At 39.2% G+C, this 22,079-nt stretch overlaps 1 protein-coding gene across 1 annotated transcript in view; it reads left to right on the top strand.

Annotated features, from left to right (window-relative positions):
- STOX1 (storkhead box 1) overlaps nucleotides 1-22,079 on the top strand; it is a 38,620-nt gene that overhangs the window by 12,318 nt on the left and 4,223 nt on the right. The window contains exons 2-3 of the mRNA XM_006915568.3: nucleotides 17,836-17,988; nucleotides 19,170-21,507. Coding sequence (XP_006915630.1) covers nucleotides 17,856-17,988; nucleotides 19,170-21,507 — 2,471 coding nt within the window. The 5' untranslated portion in view covers nucleotides 17,836-17,855. The remainder of the gene's footprint in view (nucleotides 1-17,835; nucleotides 17,989-19,169; nucleotides 21,508-22,079) is intronic.

Raw genomic sequence — 22,079 nt, 5'->3', positions numbered from 1 at the left:
CGGAAGACTTAGTATTTTTAAAATGTCCGTGCTATCCAAAGTGATCTATAGATTCAATGCAATCTCTATGAAAATCTCAGTGGCATTTTTTACAGAAACAGAAAAAACATCTCTAAAATTTGTATGAGATCACAGAGGACCCTGAATATCCAAAACAATCTTGAACAAGAAAACAAAGCTGGAGGCATCTCACTTCCTGATTTTAATATGTTACAAAGCTATGGTAATTAAAACAGTATGGTGCTGGCATACAGATTTATACAACAATGTAACAGAATAGAAAGCCCAGAAATAAACTCACACATATACAGTCAACTGATTTTTGTTAAAGGTGCCAAGAAAACAAAGTGGGGAAAGGATAATTTCAACAAATAGTGCAAGGAAAACTGGATATTTACATGCGAAAGAATGAACTTAGACCTGTTCCCATGAAGTATCTTCCTGTGGAAGGAGTTTTATCGGCTCATAGAGCGGGCCCAGAGGCCTGCCCTACAGAGGGTCACTATTTCGGTGATGGTGGGATAGAGAGAGACAAAGTAAAAACTGCCAAAGTGCCCCTCCCCCAGGGAGGTAAGTTTGTTGGAGGATGGAGGGTGGTGTTGGGCTATGGGGAACAGTATACACAGAGTCTGGTCTGTTTGACGAGTATTAATCATGTGACCTGGGGCAGCGCCCTGATCCTGCAGCCCTCCCTTTCCAAATGACAGTTACCATGCTTGCCTGCTCCAACACATGGGGGTAGGGTGGTACATGCACATACAGTGAAGGTGTCAGGTAGGGGTAGAGTTTGACTTCCTTCGAGTTCACAAGTTTCATAGATTAGAGGACTTTCAGAGGCTGCCCAGAGGTTCAACTAAACTGTACTAAGAGGGAGATCAGACTTTAAGCTTTTACAATCCAGAGAACTCTTTAGATCAGCTACCTTTTTATGGATGAGGAAACGAAGTGCTTGCCCAAGAGCATTTGCAATATTAAGCTTATTATGTGATAATTGACTTCAAAAAATTTTATCTGTTGGGTAAAAATATGTGCAAAATGATCCCCTTCTTGTTGATGCAAGGTTCTGCACCATTTCTTTAGCAGTTAATTAAGGATTGGAAAGTCCCTTGTTTTTAAATCAAAACAGCTTTTGTCTCCCCAAGTCTGAAACCATCAGTTATAACTGTATTCACTTGATGGCAGAATCTGGCAACACAGATTTACCATGGCTGATTAGTCTTACATAGTGCAATTACTTATAAATTATATTTTTAAAATGAAATGTTTGGCTTTGTGTGTGTGTGTTGGGGGGAGGTTAGTGAGGTATATTTTTTCATGCAGGAAGTTTTATCTTTTTTAGATATGCAGTCTAAGTTTTGACAAACATAAATGGTTGTGTCCTCACTACCACAATTAAGATACAGAACATTTTTATCACCCCCCAAATTCCCTAGTGACCCTTTATAATCAATCCTGTCCTTCCACTCCTGGTCTTTGGCTACCACTGATCTGATTTCTGTCCCTATAATTTTGACTTTTCTGGAATGTCATAAATGAATCATACAGTATGTCACCTTTTGTGTCTGGTGTCTTTCACTTTGGATAATGCTTTTGAGCTTCATCAGTGTGTGTTATCAGTAATTCATCCCTTTTTGTTGCTGAGTGGCATATCATCATGCAGATGTTCTACAGTGTGTTCATCCATTCACCCAGTTGATGAACATTTAGGTTACTTGCAGCTTTTAGTGATTATAAATAAAGCTGCAGTAAACATTTACTAACAGGTTTTAGCGTGGGTATGTTTTTATTTCTCTCAGGTAAATACCTAGGTGTGAGATGAGAGAGCTGTTTTCCAAAGTGACTACCATTTTGCATTCCTACCAGCAATGTATGAGTATTCCATTTAAGCATTTGATATTATATTTTATTTTATCATTTTTGGCTATTCTAATATGGGGATAGATGTATTTCATTATGGTTTTAATCTGTATTTCCCTAATTCCTAGTGAGTTGAGTATCTTTTCATGTGCTTATCTACTATTCGTATCTTCTGTGATGAAGTGATGTTAAAATCTTTTGCCCATTTAAATAAATTGATTTTTCTCTTTATTGAATTATAATTCTTCATATATTTTAGATACAAGTTCTTTATTAGATATGTGTTTTATAAATAGTTTCTCCCAGTCCATGGCTTGTCTATTATTTTTACCAGTGCCTTGCAAAGAAGTTTTTAATTTTAGTGAAGTATAATTAATCATTTTTCTTTATTGTTTGTGTTTGTTGTATTGTAAGAATTCTTTGCCTAATCAAGATCACAGAGATTTTTGTTCTTTCTTTTAAAAATTTTATACTTTTAGATTTATATTTAGATCTATGATGCACTTCATGTAAATTTTTATATGTGATGTAAGTTATGGGTAGAAACTCATATATATATATATATTTTGCATATGTATGTCCAATTTTTCAAGAACCATTTGTTGAAAAGACTGTCCTTCATTAAATAACCCTGGTTCTTTGTCGAATATCAGTTGACCACATATCTTTTAGTCTATTTCTGGACTCTGTTCTGTTCCTTTGATCTATATACCTCTTTTTTTTTTTAACCAATACTCCACTGTCTTGATTACTGTAGTTATATAGTAAATCTTAAAATCAGGTATTGTAAAACCTCTAACTTTGTTTCTTTTTGCTTTGGTGATTATAGGTCCTTTGCTTTTCCATATAAACTTTAGAATTAGTTTTTCAATTTCTACAAGAAAAAATTCCTGCTAGTGTTTTTTTAGGATTGTGTTAAATCTATAGCTCAATTTCAGGAGACTTCACATCTTGACAATATTTAGTCTTCTGATGTAGGTACACAATAGATCTATTAAATCTTCTTTGTTTCTGACTGTGTGTTACAAATGTAAATTTTGACCTTTGACTTCTGGAGTCTTTGAAAGCCTTCTGTGAAATCAAATGCCTTCCAGATACCAAGGAATAAGCAATGCAGGTACGTGAAGAAGCAGATAAAAGGGAGCTCCCCCCCCGCCCCCCAAGAAGCATTTAAATTCTCAAGAGGCACAGGGACACAGAGGATCAAAAAGGAACAAATCTGGTAGGGAATTGGAGTTAGAAGTATTTTCAAGGCTTATCTTCTCCTGCCTGCACTCTGCCCAGAATTGCTGAAGGCCTTTTCTTTAGCTATTGATCAAGAACCATACTAAGCCAGGTGCCAGGCAGGGCAGTGACGGGTGCTGGGCCTTCTTGCCCCATGGGCATGAACCGAGAGGCATTTCCTGCACTGGAAAACATGTCATGTTTCTTCTTTTATCTCTGTCAGGGCAGAGGCAGGGCGTCTGCCTCTAGTCCCTCCTAATTGACCATATCTAAAAGGTGCTAATTCTGGCTAGATCTCAGCCAGGTCAGGCCAAACCCAGCTTCACTGGCTGCTTTCCACCTAATCCCAAGGGATCTGCAAGGCCTTTCACCCAGCCTTTGTTTGGACTGTTTAGGGGGCCTCGATGCCACTCGTCAGGGCTGATATTTAAGAAGGAGGAAGAGGGATTTCAGAGCCTAGTTAGTGCTCAATAAATGTCAGTCAATGGTCAAGGGATCCAACTGTGGGGCTAGACTGCCTGGCTTCAAATCCTGTTAAGGCTACTGACTGAGGCGGTGGCAATTTACTTAACTCTTCATGTCTCTGCTTCTCTATAAAACTTAGATAATAAAACTACATTGAGTTGTTGGTTAAATGGAATGATACAGGTAAAGCACTTAGAAGAGTGCCCAGCAACAGTGAACTCTCAACAAATGTTAGCAATTCATTATCTTTGTGGCCCTCGCAGGGTCCAGGCCAGGCACAGAACCCCAGTCTGACATCTCACACTGCCAGTGAAAGAGGCCTCACTCTTTCACTCTAGAGTGTGTACCTAGGCCGTCTTGATTCCATGTGCTAAAATCACCATGGTGTTAGAAACAGCTTTCATCTTTATGAGGACTGTGCTAGTGTAGATCTATGAAGAGCTGTGGGAGCTCAATTAACTCTCCTCTCACTTGAAGAAAGAGCAACATAAGCTTCTCTTGCCTCACATAAAGCCGACCTTTAAGAATTTCTGGGCCCAACTGCAGGAGAGAATAAAATCCAAAAGTATCATTCGGGCTGCATTTTCCAAGTTTGCCTCCTGATACCTGGCTAACAAACTTCCGAATACTTTTAACAGATTTGCTACTGGTCCCCATGGATATTCAAATTCTGCTAACCAGCCCTTGGGCTCTCATCTGTCTCCCCCTAGTAAAGGATGTGACAAAAAGGATCCCATCATCCTTGCTGCCATACTCTTGGGCTTTTAACATTCATCTTTATTAATTTTACTCAAAATGCTCATGAGGTGTTCTATATCAGAGACAGATTAGTTATTATTTACACAATAATAAAAAAATTATGTAAATAATTATAACTGCATCAGCACCCCTTGCCCAGTGATTACTCTGGGGCGACGTGTTGAAAGCCGATGGAGAAATCTCCGTCATGGATGGTCAGACACTCCGTAGGTGAGGGTTGGAAAAAAATGAATTTTCTTCGCTTATACACAGGAGAAAGAATCAGTTGCTTCCTCTGTCTTAGAAGGAGGGAATACTACCTTTGTTGCTTGGAGATAGGATGGAAAGGATTCTGGGTTCTCCCTCTAACTTTTTAGAATATAAACACATCTCTGCAGGTGCCAGAGCAACCCTGGTGGTTCCAGATTTTATGAGCTAGAGCTGTCTGTCTCTAAGGCCTTGGAGCCTCATTTTACCCTGAATGTTAACACAGCTTCAGCTAGGTAAATCTATCTAGAGTTCTCTCACTGTTCTTAACCTAAAAATAAAAGGCCAAAGTGAAAGGCAACAGCATTTATTTGAGATTAAAAAAAGACTAGCCATTCGGGAAGCATTAATTCAGGCAGGAGCCTAAATTTTGTTCCAGTTAGGAGACAAAGGCAAAGGGTATTTATGAGAAAGGGAAGGGGAACAATTACATCAATAGAAAGAAGGCATTTCTATTGGTGCGTATAAACTAAATCGGTAACACTAAATCTAAATATTTTTAATTTTCAGCCTGTGGTCATTAGTTGGGTATTCATAATGCCTGATTTCCTGTTATTTTTGCAAACAGTTCTTTGGGACATAAGATTGCTTTAGGCCTAAAGTAAAGCTTATTTTGCCCTGTTTTAACATTCCAAAGGTTTGCAGCATAAGATGTGCAAGGCAGTTCCTCTGGAATGGCAGCTTTAATTCCATTTTAAAGTGGCTCCTTTTATTTTTACACTGTATAGCTATAAATTAATTTAGCTGAGGATCCCTAGATTTCAGCAACATTTAGCAGAAAGCCCCACCCCTTCATATATAAGATGCTGCTTCTCTTGCTAACCGTGTGCTCCCTTTGGGCCATGTTGGGAGCAGGACAGATGCATGGCTCTCATGACCTAGCCATCTATGTTGCTCCAGGCAATTCCACAAGAATTAGCCTTGCTCTCCTACATCTGAGTTGAGGGAGGCACCATGCATTGGGCTGCCAGACTGAAGCCTGAGGTGGCAGTGGGAAGGGGAGGAGGTGGCTTGGGCAAGAGAGTTGATGAAGTGAGCAGGAGGTGAGAAAACCTTGAGCATGCTGATAGCCAGAGTACTGTCTGTGCAGCACTTGGGAAAAGGGCTATTTCATGAGAAAATAGAGAATGTCAGTCTTAGACTCCTAAAAAGGAAAAAGATGGGGCTAGAGAAGCAATAAACCACAAAGTAAGTATACTTAAAAAATATGTTGGATTCCCTTCTCTGGGATGAGATCCAAGAGAGTGAGGAAGAGAATATGTGTTTTGAGTAGGGATGGGGAGCCATGTCTGTGTGGAAGGCAAAGGGAGAGGTCAGATGACCTCTGCAGATGGATCCTAGTGGTTTCTGCCTGGACACACATATAATGTGCCCAAACCCACACCCTTCCTACCAGAATGTAATCTGAGAAAACATCTGGCTGCCTTGAGTCCAAGGTAATGGATGGCTTAGTGTGAAGTTGCGGTTGGCTCCTAGAAGCTGTGATCAGATGACCCGCACTTGTAGAGAGATCAGAGCCATTTATATTAAGCAAGCCCTGCAGCATCTCTTAAGATTTCTCGAAGATTTCTGGGGGTTGTGAACTTTACATTTCATTCCTAAGGCAATGACCTTGTGAAAATATGTTAAAGTCCTGCCGAGGTACAGTCACATCTGCCCAGATGTAATATGAAGCCTTCTGTGCTGAAGAAAAGGGAATTCACAATCTTAAAATCGAAAGGTTTATGTCATTAAAGTTTCTAACAGCCTAGAAGTACTTCTCAATAAAACTACATTTATGTGAATTGTATCCCCTGGAGTGGCTTTTATCTTTTAAAGTTAATATTTCAGGAGGCCAGTGAGTCTATAATCAACTCCAAAGCAGCTGGAGCATAGCAGACAGTCTGGGAGAAGTGAAAAGGACCATTGATGCAGAAACTCAATGATGCTTTCCAGATTGGGGCAAGAGCAGTTCAGGAGTCAGAGAGAGGGTGGTTGACTGGACTAAGCAGCCCTGCTGAGGGGGCACCTGTGGGCATGGATTCTGGGGGAAGATCCTGTGCATTATTCTGGGCCACTGACCCCCACCTTCTGTAGTATGTATGTGTGTATGTGTATAGTCTGGGGTAAAAGGGGTAAAAATTGAGTGTGTTGATCTCATGATGTAATAAAGTAGAGCCCTCTCCCAGCTCCTGTCACCACAAAACCCAGTCCTCATTGGAGGGGGAGGCTTCTGTTGGGCTCAGTCCACTACCACAGGGACCCAGCCACAGAGACCTGGAGCCTGGGTGGTTTACAGGCTCTTTCAGGACCAAAGGCCACTTTTTTCAACAAATAGCAGGGATCCCCTGCCCCTGAAATATAAGTGGAGTTATTCATTATTTGCCTCTTTAAATTCCGAGTTAATCTTACATTGATGTTAATGGTGATATTGACTTTTGGCTCCATTTCACAAGACTTCCTTTCAGGAGAGATTGAAAGGCATCCCGTTCTCAGGGCTGTAACTGTAGATACATTCTGAGAGTGAGCTGTACAGCTGTGACAGTTCTTATCTTCCCCTTTGTGATTTCTATATGCAATAAGGACATCTTTCCTCATCAAGAGGAGAGAGCTGGTTGTAAACTTTTTAGTGCAAATTTCCCCAAACAGTTAAAAATTAGCAATGCTAGTGCAAGCTTCTGCACCTCATTCTTTTCATGGCATGTCCCAGACTTGACATGATATGGGTAAAGTATCAGGAGCGCTGACATCTTTTCTGTATCTATCAGTGTGACATTCTAGCTTCACAGCAGTTATAGTACTAAAATAAAGCATTGGCTGGTATAAATTTCAGAATCTTTAATTGAGCCCTCAGCAAGACAAACATTTTGCTGGTAGCAGAAAATATGAGGAGGAAATTAATGTTAGATGTCTTCGACTAAGTATTTTGGTTAAGGATGTGTTTTGTTGTGTCACATACAAATGAGGAGTAGGTTTGTTTCATAAGAGTTTTAGAGGTAGTAAGCCCAGGGCCAGCACAGTGGCTCAGCAAGGCTTTCGGACACCTGGGCCCTTTCTGCTTTGCCTTCTTTAGTGGGTAGTTTTTTGACATTACGTTTGTTACCTCATGGTCACAAGATGGCTGCATCCTCTTCAAGATCCAGGCTAGAAGAATCAAGAATGAAAGGGTAAAAGATACAGGAAGGTTCTTTTTCCTTGAAAGGCCTCTTCTCCTGGCAGTGGCCCCTGGCTGCCTTTATCTCATTGACCACAGTGATGTCAATATACACTAGTTTGAAGTGAGGCTGGCAAATGAGTAACATACTTTCCTGCCTCCACACTAGAGGAAAGCAAGGATAAAGGTGATTGGGAATGTGTGTTGAATGTGCTAGCCAACAATATCTGCTACAGAGGGTCACAATAAAATATTACCAAATAGAACCAAGCAAGGCTAGCTAGCATTAGGCTCTACCAGCATCAGTTGTGTTTTCCCAAGTTTCTGCCAGGTGTTCTCCAGGTCATGGTCAGGACTGGTGGCTGGTCAGTTGAGCTACAGGAGTTGGGAAAAGAAAAGTTAGGATTGGCTAAGAAATCCATCCATGTGCAGAACCAATACCCTACAAGAAAAACTTGAAGTACTAATAATGACATGGAACAAGGGATGATCAAGTTTAATATCTCGAATTTGGGAAGAAAAGTTAAAGAGTGGTAATGTTGATAGAAAATTGATGTGTATCAAATCTTATTCCAGGTACTTTTGTGTGTTTTCCCACAATTATCTTTGAGCCAAAGACTGTTAATCATATCGAATAGTTATGGTAACTAATGAATACTTGAAGAAGGCACACAGTAAATGTGAGTGGATGATTTGAGCCCAGGTCTGCCTGACCAATTCCAGGACTCCACTTACTATCCCATGCTGCCTTAGGCACCCCAAGGCCCACAGGGACAACTCTTACTCTTCTTCCTTATGGTCTTGCCCAAACATCCATAGACTTCTGAGAATGGCATTTAGGAGGGGTACCCAAGCATGCTGAGTCCCAGTCCTACCAGTTATAACACTCATGTGGGGTTATGATTACCTCCAAGCACTGCTCTTCCACCAGAATCAGAGCCCCTTGAGGACAAGGACCATGTCCTGTTCACTGTTGTATCCCCAGTAACTGGCATATAGTAGGTACTCAGTAAATATTTGCTGGCTAAGGAACAATTGAAGGATTGTATTATTATACTACCAAGGTTTTATGAATGCCAGTGCTGCACCGTAATAGCCACTTGCATGTTTCTTAATTGGTCCGTGTAGGAAGGAAAATGTATCTCCATCTGATGGGATCAGAGAACAATTCATGGGGGAGCCAGTCAGCATTTAAGCCAGTCTTCATGAGAGGATTTTGAAACACTGAGGTGTGGGGAAGAGTGCTTTCAGTGGAGGAAATAGGGACCAGATTGCTGAGTTGAGAAAGTACACACCATTCAGGGAGAAGCCAGTTTTGAATAGAGAAAAATCACAGCTGAAGGGTAATAATAGGTATTAGAGAAAAGAGATTGTTGCCAAATATGATTGGGAAACATTGGGTTAAATAAACTAGGTTGTCCATTTGTTCATTATCGTTCTCAGAGCCTTTAATAGTGCCACTGTGACTCCAATCAGCATTTCTCAAACATTCGGCCTTGGGTCCCTTTTCTTGCAGAACATTTCATGGGAATCAGTTTTCCACAGAACACATTTTGAGAAATGCTGACCTAGCTCAGCCCCATATTTATAGACAAGGAAACAAAGGCCCAGAGAAGTGGCGTACTCAGAGCCACATAGCAGATCCTGGATTAGAATCTCTTTCAGGTCTCTTGACCTCCAGTATAATGCTCATTTGTAATGTGAAGACTGTGTGTATATAAAGGACAGCTTATTCATCCCAGGGAACTTTTATTTATATATTATTCAAACAACCTTGATGCTAAAATTTTCCTCTAGTGTTGTATATTGGTATTTTCATCACTTTGACTCTGAGCAGAGATGAGTGCTGCGGGTCACTGTCATGGTCTGTGCGGCCTCCAGAATCTTGGGAGGAAGGTTCATCTTAAATCAGTCCCAGGTTGTCTGGAGGGCAAAGAAAGGATGTTCTTCTGCATAGCCCTTTTTAGGCAGATACAGGGACTATAGCAGTTTACAATTTGTGCTTCTCTCCTCAGCTATTCCTTGTCCCCAACCCTTATACTTGGTGTATTAGGCAGAATGGCCTGCCAAAATATGTCTACATCTGAATCCCTGGAACCTGTGAACATGTTACCTTACATGGCAAAAAAACCTTTGCAGATGTAATCAAATTATAGACTCTAGAGATTATAATATATTGTCTGGGTAGGCCCAATCTAATCACATGAGCCCTTAAAAGCAGAGAACTTTCTCTGGCTGAAAGCAGGGCCAAGCAATGGAAGGGCTAATCTGACTGTAAAGATGATACGATGCTGTCTTTGAAGACGAAATGCAGGTGGCTTTAAGTTGCTCAGAAGAGACTCCCCTTTGACAGTCATCAAGGGAACAGGGACCTCAGTCCTCAGTCCTGTGACCACAGAGAATTGATTTCTGTCCCAAATCCAAGTGAACATGGAAGCAGAGTCTTCTCCAGAGTCTCCAATTAGAGCCTAGGCTATGAGACCCAGAGCCAAGGAACCAGTGCAGCCCACTGGACTTCTGGCCTATGGACTATGAGATAATAAATTTGTGTTGTTCTGAAGCTACTAAATTTATGGAGATTTATTTTTACAGCCTTAGAAAACCAGCACAGTTAGGTAAAATCGTTAACATATTCAAAGTAGAAGCCTAAAGGGCTTTGGGGGCTGAGTGTGAATGAGTTTTAGTGTTTTTTAAAAAACAGCTGGTTTGGGTCATTCACATCTCTCTGTCCCAGTCAGGAGGTCCTGTATCTTTACCCAAATTGAGGATGGTGGTCATGGGTGAAGGCTGCTAGAGACTCAAAGGACTCCCGGAAGTAGGGCCATCTCTCTGTTTTTACCACATTTATGTACTGTCCTGACAACGAAATCATAGAGTCCCTATCATAAATGGCCCAAAGGCCTCTGCAACTCAACTAATAATAGATATTAGTGGATGTATCACTTGAAAAGAAAGTGGCTGCTAATTTACTAATCCTGACAGGTCGAAGTGTTATTATTAAAGAAAATAGCACTAAGGACTCCTGCCGTTGAACAGCCCAGCTTTCCAAGGGAAGCCTTTAGCTTCTCAGCAGAGGGCATTTCCAGAAAGGGAGCCATTTGTCTAGGAGTCCAAAATCAACACCATTGTACTTGAGAAAGAATTTCAGCTTCCATAGTAGATAAACTGACTACCCTTTTTCTGAGTCTTGGTATACTTTTGTTTCTAAATGTAGAGTAAAGTGTTTGTACTCTTTTATTTTACTAAAATAAAAGGGAGACATGGAGAGGGGCTTGGCTTTGCTGGCCTGAAACCTTTCTTCTTTTTGTTCCCATTTTGTTTGATTTTCTGAACCTATTTAAAGTTGTAACACAATAGATCTAATTATTTAAAGCCATGGAAATTTTTGCACAGCATCTTATCTCTGATGAGATGCACTGTTACAAAATACTTTCATTTTTAAAAGGTCAGGATTAATTTTAAAGAAATTTGGAAATTCTGTATTGGGATTAAAGTACAGTTTAAAATCATGAAAGCTTCTTAGATTACTTAGAACAAAACATCTTTTTTTTTTTTTTTTTATTAAACTTGAGTGTATCTGCAGACTGTTTTATTCATGCTCTATTGTCATCTCTAATGCACTAGGAGATATCTTTCCCACAGCGTGATTCAATACAGGCACCCAAAAGGATGGTCTCAGATTTCATGTATCCCGGTAATTAGTGGAGTTTGAGCGGCTCAGTTTAACCGTTTGAAGGTCAATAATGCATGAATTTCTGGCAGACTGCCTAGCACAGAGTTCATAAACACACTTGTATAGGGACTAAACATTTTTATACTAAAGAAAGTTTTGTGTTTTGAATATGAAACAATGTTTAAGATTAGTTTTGCCTAGAATTTAGTTTTATGGCAAATTCATGTCTTAGTAGCATACAAAAAAGTTCTGGTGTGAATGCTTTACAAATTTCCAAGGACTCTTCCCTTTGTTTTGTATATTTGGTAGCCAGTCTCTTATGGACCTTAAAATAAAATGCAAGTATTCTGGATTAAAATGTCAGAATTTAGATTCCACGAGGAGACCCTCTCGGGATTTGTTTAGATGCCTTAAAATATGTTAAATGTAAATATTGCACTGCAGTTTACTTTTTCCCCTAAAGAGAAAGTTTTTATATCAAACTTTAATTTTTACCCTGAAATTTAACTGGAGGATTCAAATATCAAAATAAACACATTCAATTTTGATAAAGATGCCCTTACTTCAGGGGTTTTCACAGTGGACAAAGCAAACAGGATTGGGGCAAGGCAGACTGTAACTTGATTTTGGTTCTGCCTTTCTCACTTGGAGACCTGAGGTCCCATGTCTCCTTTGCATCTGGCTGTTTCCTCTAAAATGGTCATGATACCAAATCTCACCTTAAACTAATTGATAATGACATTCAAGATGTGGAGTGAAGATGTCTAACCCCAATATTGTTGCCCCTGCATCTGACCTTTACTCTAGGTACTAGGACTGATTACTGTCACTTCTATTGGCTTTGCTCTCCATACCCACCAACCCTGGGGAAAATAATCTTGGTGGACAAGCCACTATATTGACACCAGTGCTCCCAATTATGAGAATGAATAGTTTAGGCTTGCTTTACTGTTACTAAAGCTTCCAACTGATGCTCTATAACTGGCAGATAGGAGTCCAGCGTTCCTCGCTGAAGATTTCTCCAGTATCACAGTTTGAGGAGGGTCTGTCTGATCTACTCTAGCCTTCTCTGGGTCTGGTGAAAGACAGTCTTGCTGTGTCCATATTTGTTATGAATGTACCTCCTGCTGTTTTACACTGGGGCGTGAGTGTTCAAACTGTGTGAACTGGCCAGGAAACGACTCTTTCAGACTTTTTTTTTTTGCTGTTAGGAAACAGCTAGGATAGGGTATTCTGCCTTCCACGTGAGGCATATGGAGGCCTTTGTGTCCCGACATAGAGAAACCACTCCCCTTTCCTCAGAATTTTGGTGAGGTCTTTGATTGCACTGGATTATTGTTGAGCTATTGTCACCAACTTCAGGAGCAAGCAAGTTGTAGTTTTCCAGGGTTCTGCTTCTATTGGCCAAGGGCTTTTAGGCTACTGTCATTAGGCACCAGGGGGCAGGGATTGATTGCCTAGGGTTACATGAATTTGTTTCTGTCACACAGGAGGCTGATTCTAGTCACAGATTGAGATCCCAAGCTATAAGGAGCCTGCCCTGGACTTTATTGGATGTCATCAGTTTTAATAGTTAAGAGGTCCATATTTTCATTTTCTAATTGGGTATCTTTGTGCTGCATTCATTTAATTTGCCTTGCACTATTTTCCCTCCAGAGAGTAGACTTTTATTATAACTTGGAAATTTAAAAAATTTTTTATACCAACTAAATCCTTTGAAAGTACAGCAAGGTATGGATAAATTAACAAAAATGCCCTTTACAGAAAAGATGGTATCAAATGTAGTAGGCACAAATATATGTGATTCTGCTTTGTTGGTATTTTTGTGAAACCAGTCTTTCAGCCTAAACACTTCTCCCATTTCTGCAACACCCAAGAGTACAAGACTGTAAACAGAGAGAGCATTGTTGTTACTGTTTACTCTGACTCACAGTCTGCCCTAGCCTTCTGATCCTTGCTCCTTCTAAAGGGTCAGAGGTCTACAGCAGGCCTGGACCTAAGGATGCTCTTCAATTATCCATAGTAGTTGAGGATAAAGCCAAAGGGCTGGACTTCTCTTACTAAGAAAGCTGTAAGTGGGATCTTCTACACTGAAAGTTAATTTTTGTATTTTAGTCATTCCAAGAACATAAGAAATTCAGAATTAATGGAAACAAACTGTAGTGATAGCCTGAAAATGATTTCTGCATCTGTCACAGATGTTCCCATGTCAGAGTTTACTCTGCTTTTCTGTACAAAAAACTCTGGATGATTTATGCACCTAAAGGCGTATCTTAGCAATGGTTGTGAAGGAAATGTACTTAGAAACTTCTAGGCTTTGTCTAGAAAGGAGATTCAAAGTAGAGGTTAAATGCGACATAGCAAGTTCTCTAAAATGCAGCTGATATATAGTTGTACTAATGTTAAGGAGAAAAAAAATAATTTGTCTTTCTAATTGTTGTAGTAGATTTGTTTACTCTTTTAAAATACACATCTTGTGATCATTTTATAAGATACATAAATGTTGAGTCCCTATGTTGTACACCTGAAACTAGTATAATATTGTATGTCAGCTATAATTAAAAATAAATTTAAACTTTAAAAAATGAACAACACATTCCCCATGTATTTATAATCCATGGTAAGGATAATAAATACAGTTTCTAAGAGTGTCTGGATTTGGCAAGCAGTGTTAGGATTCTTTAAAAGTTGTTTGGGATTTTAAAAATGTAAGAAAAATGTTCTCTGTTTCTTATACATTTCTGCTTGTCAATAAAAGTAGTGCTTTCTGAAAAATCTACTTTTTAACTTTTAACTTGAAATAATTATAAATATACAAGAGGTTGCCAAGAAATGTACAGGAACATCTCCTGCACTCCTCTCCCTAACTCATGAAAAATCTATTTTGACTATTAGTTTCCCTATGAAAAGAAGAAATGAGCTTCAGGATTGAACTGGAAAATGGGCTGCTTCAGATCTAGCCCAAAGGCATAGTGGAGACCCCAATCCTGGACCCCAGTAACGCTTCCTTGTTTCATTTGCACAGAAACGGGCGATGCACTGTATTTCTATCCACTCAACTCTGCTCTTAATATATTCCCTCACTCTCCATCTCATGTTCAGAGTGACTAGGCTTAGGGTAGGGGTGAAGTGAGTCTCGAATGTGTATTGTGTGATTGAGCAAGAAGGCCTTAGGTTTTGCTCTCTACTCCAATACTCCAGCCCTTTCTAGAACAGGTGACTTTTCCCCCCGTCTTATTTGAATTAAGGACTTCTAGTCCACATGAAGTAGAGGCAGGTAGTCAATTTAAAATCACATATAAGAAAAAAGTCAGTGTTTTATGAGATGAAGATATATGAAAGTTTATTTTTCATATGTTTTAAGTAAGCACACAGAGTTATGTTAAAGAAGCATACAGATATTCAAATTGTACTTTAATTCTATGTTTTGTCTGGTTGAGGAGGGAGATAAAAGAGAAGTAAATCTCAGATGCCGAAGGAAAAAAAAAGACAAAGAGGAATGAAGGAGAGAGCTTATTGCCCTTAGTTCAGAGGTAGAATTTCTAGGAGGATTTTGAGTTTTAGATGAATTTTTGTCCCATTTGGACAGTTTCAGCACCATCTCTCATCACTGTCTTTTGAAATGATAATTGATTAGCCATTCATCCTAGTTTCTCAGAATGCAGTAGGTATCCTAGTGTCACCCAATGGGATAGCCACAAGCACACCAAGAAGAGATCCTTTCCTAGGCTGCTAAAGCAGAAATTCAGCTCTGTATTGTGACCTCCCAAGTCAAAAGTGCCTCAGCCTGACAAAGAAACTTAAGTAAACAAGGAAACAGACCAGTGTGAGGTATAACAGCAAACTGCTTATCAGTTTCCTTATGAAAGTCCTTTATCTTCATGCAGATACAATAAGTACTATGGGCCGTTTACCAGCTTTGGCTACAACCCTTCCTTCATTGCCAGTCTTCACCGCCTGCCTTCCACTTCAGCAGCCTGTGCAATGTGCAGGCTTCTTCACTGTCACTGGAAGAGTTAACTGCAGGATTTGTACAGCCAAGTTTTCTCAGTTCTTTGTCTTCCTTCTGGCTACACTTGATTCTCCCTGCAGCCCCCAAGCCTGTTTGTCGAATGGTTAGCTACTTGAACATTGCTATCATTAACATCCTCACCCTACCACTGCAAAGATCTGAGTACGAACTCAGATCTGCAGCATGGACATCACCTGGGAGGTTGTTAGAAATGCAGAATCACAGGCTTGGTCTGAGACCTTCTGAATCAGAATCTGCACATTAGCACAATCCCCTGATGATTCTCATATGTACATTAACGTTTTAGAAGCACTGTTGGCCTCTCTGGCTCTCATCCTTTTTTTTGCCACTTCACCTGCCAGAAACCACACTTAAATCTCCTTGAGACTCAGGTTCCTTTATAATCTTCATATATAGGTTTTTAAAATTTCCTAATATACTCCAAGAATAGCTCCTCAGACCCCCTTGCACACATCATCTCTTTATTCTCATTTTTTTACTCCTCCCATTCCTATTTGCTCTCTCTCTAACTTTCCAGAGATCAGATGATCTTCCTGTGCTATTTTTTTTCCTTCTATGCCTCAGTATATTTTCTGTCTTCTGCCACCTTCAGTTTTTTTCTCAAGTCTTAAATGAGGTATTATCTTCCTCATTTCTAGAGTAGTTCTTCTACCTGTATCCTTTATACATTTTACCTTTCCCCTTTGGGATCTTGCTGTCTTACTGGTCTTCTCTCTCCCAGTATCGTTTCTATCATTGCCACTAAGCCCTTCCTTTTGACATCCAAATGTATAGAGATCTTTTAAGAAAATCACCATATATTCACATTCACTTGATCCTGTTCCTTTCTGATTTGTGTTCTATTTCTCTTCTTTCATTGTGGTTTACAGTTGGCGTTGTTTTCCTCCCTTCATCCCGAGCATTTGACAATAGAGACATTTTTGGTTGCTGCACCTGTGGGGGATGCTGCTGGCATTAGTGGGTAGAGACCAAGGACACTACTATAAACTTCCTACAATACAGAAGACAGACCTGCACAACAACTAATTATCTGGCTAGGGTGACCAGCCATCCCTGTTTGCCTTTGACTTCCTCAGGTATAGCACTGAAAATCCTGTATCCCAGGAAACCCCTCAGTTCTGGGTGTACTATAATGCTTGGTCACCCTATATCTGGCCCAAAATGTTAAAAGTGCTGAAGCTGAGAAACCCTGCCCCTTCAAACCTATATATGAAGATTATAAGAAGGAAGATCCATTAACTTTTTTACTCACCAGCTTCCTTCCCTTGATCCTGAATTTGTGTTCTTTTCTATGGAAACAGTTCTCTTGAAAGTCCCCATTGGTCATCTTTCAATCAAGAAATCCAATGGTCCTTTCTCTTCCTCTTCAACCATTTTGATCTCTTTCAAGCATTTGATGCTGTTGCTTTGCTATTCACTTTGAAGTGTTTTTTTCTTCTTATATTCTTGATTCTCTCCCTTCTACCCTCATTACTATGCTTTATCTCTTTCATGGTGTCCTATTTCTACTCTCTTAAATGTAGGTAGTCCCTTAGTTAAGTGTTCTTTGGCTCTTTTCTTTACTCTCATGTTAAATAATTGATTACAGTCTTTGGCTTCAAATCTTATCTCTATTAGTTGATTCCTAAACCTCTTTCCTGAGTCCCAGTCTTTTATTTCCAATTAATTGAGGGGTTCCCTTGGATGTCCAGCAGATCTGAAACTTAACCTGAGTAATGGCAGGTTAAGAAGAACATTCATAAGTTGGCAAAGAGGAAAGACCGTATGGTTTAACTTATATTTCCAGCCCTATCTTCCACTTTGTTCTGAAATACTCCTTAAACTCTCTCTAACCGGGATAACTCTATCCATTCTTTTACATACCTTGTGTTTTCCTCTTTCCATCGTTTTGCTCATGTCTTCTTGCTAATTGGAAAACACTTCTGCCCTTTTCTTTTTCAAATCTTCCTAATTCCAATTAGGATAGTGTGGAATGATGAAAATATTGTAATAGGTGTCAGAAGGCCTATTTCTGTTACTTTACTTGCTTTTAGACCTTGGGACAATTACTTGAGCTTTCTATGGCTATATTTAAATAAAGAAATAATAATCTCATTCGTGCCTGTCTCGGATAGCTGATATGAAAAAAATGCTTTGAAATATGTGAATTATTATTGAACTCTGATAGCAGTTTGTGCCTTTCATATGGAAACTTTTTCTTGTGGTGACAAATACTACAAGCTTCTTAGAAGTAGGGACTATAATGTAAATCCTTTTCTTCTACAGTCTCTTATTGTGTTTGTCATGTTAAAAGAGTCTGAGTAAAGACTGATGAAAAAATAGCAGTTTCACCTGCTATTCAGTCTTTATAACTATTCTTGATTCTCTAATTCCAAGTATTTTACACTATATCAAATTTATCACCTTTCCTTTTTTTTTTTTTTTTAATTTCCAATTCCAATTTAGGTGATGTCTTTCCAGTGCAAATGAATCCAATAGCCCAAGCTCAGTTTATACCTTTGGCCGAAGTTCTTTGCTGTGCTATATCCGATATGAATGCTGCTCAGATTGTAGTAACACAGGAATCACTATTGGAGCATTTGATGAAACATTACCCAGGTAGAGTAACAAGTTTTTCTCTGTTAGTTCATTGCATGTGTTTGTTTTCTATTTATAAATCATCTTAAACACAGATAAACTGGGCGATATCCAATTTTTTTCTATTATAGAACCTTATATTAGAGCCCTGCCAAGAAAAGGCCTACATCAGCAAATTTGATAAGGGTATTTTTTTTACTTTCCAATTAACTTTTTCAAAAATAACACTCATGGCAATAAATAAATGAGACTCTGTAGAAAGGAGTACAAAGCAAAAAAGGAAAAGTTTATCTTCTCCCCTCACCTCTTTGTATTGTTTATAATAGTTTCTTATGTATACATTCATAAATTGTGCTTGAGGATATGTATCCTTTTTAATATAACAAATTGGATCATTCTATAATTCCCTTTGTGCTTTTTTTTTAACTTAAAAACATTTCGTAGATATTTACGTATCAGCATATATTGATCTATCTCATTATTTGCATAGCTGCATGATATTACAATGTGTGAAAGTAGGAGAATATTTTTTTAATTTTTCTCATTATAAAATGAATATGCTTATTATAGAAAAATCCAGGAAATTTAGAAAAGTAACCACTTACAGTATCGCCACTCAAGGGAAATCAGATGGCAACATATTGATGTATTTTCTTCCAATGCTATACAAACATTTTGAACATTGTTTTTATGATATAATTTTGAACCCTGCTATTTGGGAAAGGGAATTTCTTTTAAAATTCTTACTTTCCCAGTTTGGAAAACCACCGTAATCCAGATTTTAGGTAGTTTGCCCTCACCCAAGCACACACTGGTTTTCATTTTCTCTTTAGATTCTTATTGAGATTTAAGCTATGAGATTGGTTTTCAAATTCTCCCATGTTTGCTCTCAAAAATACTTTCCTTAGGCAAAATTTAAATTTATAATGGAGTTGCGTAACTAATGTTTGTATTTGAATGAACTCAGATTATTTCTCTCTACTGAACTATTAGCCTAGCCATATGTCTTTGTGTGGACCAAATTATATTCCTGTTATTCAGTTAAATTATGATCATCATTAATGCTCTGGCATTTTAATTACATATATTATAATTAACTCTGGGTTGATCAAGCAAATGTGTGGTCATTTCTGAATTACTGATTTCACTCATTAAAATGTTTCTCATTCAAAATACCACTGTAATATGCTTGTTTGTTTTAGGCATTGCAATTCCACCTCAGGATATTCTCTATACCACTTTGGGAACTCTGATTAAAGAAAGAAAGATTTATCACACTGGAGAAGGATATTTCATAGTTACTCCTCAGACTTACTTCATCACAAATACAACCCCCAAAGGCAGTAAGAGAGTCCGAGCAGATGAAAGTCGTGCAGCGCCAACTTGCATCACGTATCTGGTGAGCATGGAGAGCTGTGCAGAGTTAGCCAAAGAAAATGCTGCCCCTGTTTCCCATTGTCAGTCTTGCCAGTGTTTCCCTGATGCGTGCACTCAGGATCTACAGGAGCCACCAGCTGCTGCAGAATTGACTAGAAAAGGCCAGAAAGGCCTTGGGGAATCCAAATTTTTGATACAGAATCGAGCAGCTTCAGTGTCTGAGGAGAATCACATCTTGGAGAGCACCAAACCTTCGCCATGCACAAAAAACAGAGATAAAGGCAAGAAGTTTGGCTTTAGCCTGTTCTGGCGCAGTATATCCAGAAAGGAGAAGACCAGAACAGAGCACAGCAGTTTCTCTGCCCAGTTCCCACCAGAAGAGTGGCCTGTCCGAGATGAAGATAACTTGGACAATATCCCTCGAGACGTTGAACATGAGATAATCAAACGAATTAATCCCATTCTGACTGTTGACAACTTAATCAAACATACCGTCTTAATGCAAAAATATGAAGAAAAGAAAAATTATAATAGCCAGGGCACTTCCACTGATATGCTGACAGTCAGGCATAAATATCCTTTAAAAAAGGGAGTTAAGAAAAGGCATGGTCGTTGTGCAAAGCCTCGAAGGCGGGGACATTCTCATAGGGATAGACACAAAGCCAGGAGTCAGGGAAGTGAGCCTCAGGCAGGAAGCATTACACTGGAGAAATACCCCAAGCTCCCTGCTACACAGCCCATCCCCAGAATTAAAAATCCAAATAAAGCAGTAGTTCAGAAACCACACGATGAGAACCCATTAGAGCTAGGTTTGATTTACAAAAAGCAAATCAGTAATCCTTTCCAGGGTTTATCTCACCGTGGGAACCCAATTACCAGAGAGCACAATACCCAGAAGACCATTGATCTGAAACCTAGTCAGATTGGACCAAAGGGAAAGCCTTTCCAAAGGTCAAGGTCTTTGGATTCCTCACGAATCTTTGAGAGGGAAGATGAGCAGCCATTTGCTGGACAATGTAAGGATAAACTGAGGGCAGAATCCATTTATATGGCTAACTCTACTGTCAAGCCTATCAGTGACTTTAGAGATCACCTCTTAAATTACTCTCAATATAGTGTTTCGCAAAATGATAGTAAATGCTGTTCCTTTAGGGAAAGCATGTTGACATATGATGTGTATGGTGGAGAAAACGAGGTAATCCCTGAAGTCTTGAGGAAAAGTTATTCTCACTTTGACACATTAGGGGAGGCAAAAGAAACACAGCATGTCCTGCCATCACTGGGTTCCTCTTCTGTAGACCAAGCATCCTCTGCTTATAGATTAGTTGACAAAACAATACACCAGTTTCAAAATCTTAGTCTTTTGAATTATCCAGTTGGTGCAAACCTTTTGAGACAAGACAGAGACTCAGAGGAAACACCCATGAGAAAGGCTTTTGTCCAGGAAGCGGAGACTTTGAGTCTAGAAAATGAAGTGCTTTCTGATGATGGCCAAACTTTGTATCAGAATAAAGTGGAAAATGATGATGGTGCCTGCAGTTCATTATATCTAGATGAGGATGACTTTTCTGAGAATGATGATTTATGTCAGATGCTGCCTAGCCACATTCAGTGTTCCTTTATAGGGAGAAGCGAGTGGAATCATTTAGGAAAACAAAAGGTGACTGAAAGATCTCTGACTGAGTACAACAGCAAAGTACATAGATTTGAGCCTCAGGTGCTTAAAGGAAATGAAGGTTACAAACCCTCTGGGTTCCTCACTAACTTAGGTGAAAGCCAGAAACCTAATCTCTCTGCTGAAAGCTGTGGCCCCAATTCAGGAATCCGGTCTGGTTTGAACTGTGAAGAGGAACCCTGTGTCACTGAATGTGTGCAGTCCTCGGCATCTGTAGATGGAAGTATATTTGATTACTATAGCACAAGGAAAGCCAATTCTGAGGCTGAAACCCCACAAGGCTCTTTTGGTGACGCAGGAAAGAAACCAGCCAGCTGGAGTCAGAGTGCTCAGAATCAGGAAATGAGAAAACAATTTACACAAAAGTTAGAACTTTTCAACTCTTCACATATGCCAGTGGTGGCTCAGGATATCCAACATGAACACAGTCACTTGGAAGGAACAGAAAATCATAGTATGGCAGGAGATAGTGGAATAGATTCTCCACGGTAAGTGCACATAAAAGCATTTGATTAGTCTGTATCTCATGGGAATTATTAAAGTTAAGAGCACATTGAGTTACTTAGTGGGAGACTCCTGAATAAACTTTTTTTAATGATACAATTCTGCCACCCTTTACTGAATAAATTGTGTAAAGTTACAATGAAATTTCTTGTGTAATAGGATAGAGTTCATTTTTAATGTGAGCCAAATTTGACTGTTCTACTACTACTAAATCTTGAATTATTTCTAAAAATAGGAACTGCTAAAAACCAAGCATTTCCTGAACTTAGGGTTGGAAGTTTTCACTTGTATTCCTAGTTCTGCATAGGTTGAGAAAGAGATGCTGCTACTTTCCACTAGTATTTTCCAGGCTAATTTGTTTAAATAACATTGTTCAGATTATAAAAATAATATGGTCATAATAGAACATTTGAGAAGTACTGAAACTGAAAAGTATTTCTAAAAAATATAATCACCCAGTCTACGGCCATGCCACCCTGAACAAGTCCAATCCCATCTGATCTCGGAAGCTAAGCAGGGTTGGGCCTGGTTAGTACTTGGATGGGAGACCACCTAA

This window comes from Pteropus alecto, unplaced genomic scaffold (genome assembly GCF_000325575.1).
Source record: "Pteropus alecto unplaced genomic scaffold, ASM32557v1 scaffold155, whole genome shotgun sequence".
In the NCBI taxonomy this organism is placed as follows: domain Eukaryota; kingdom Metazoa; phylum Chordata; class Mammalia; order Chiroptera; family Pteropodidae; genus Pteropus; species Pteropus alecto.
Note: the sequence above shows the minus strand (reverse complement) of the source record. Positions and strands in the feature narration are given on the sequence as shown.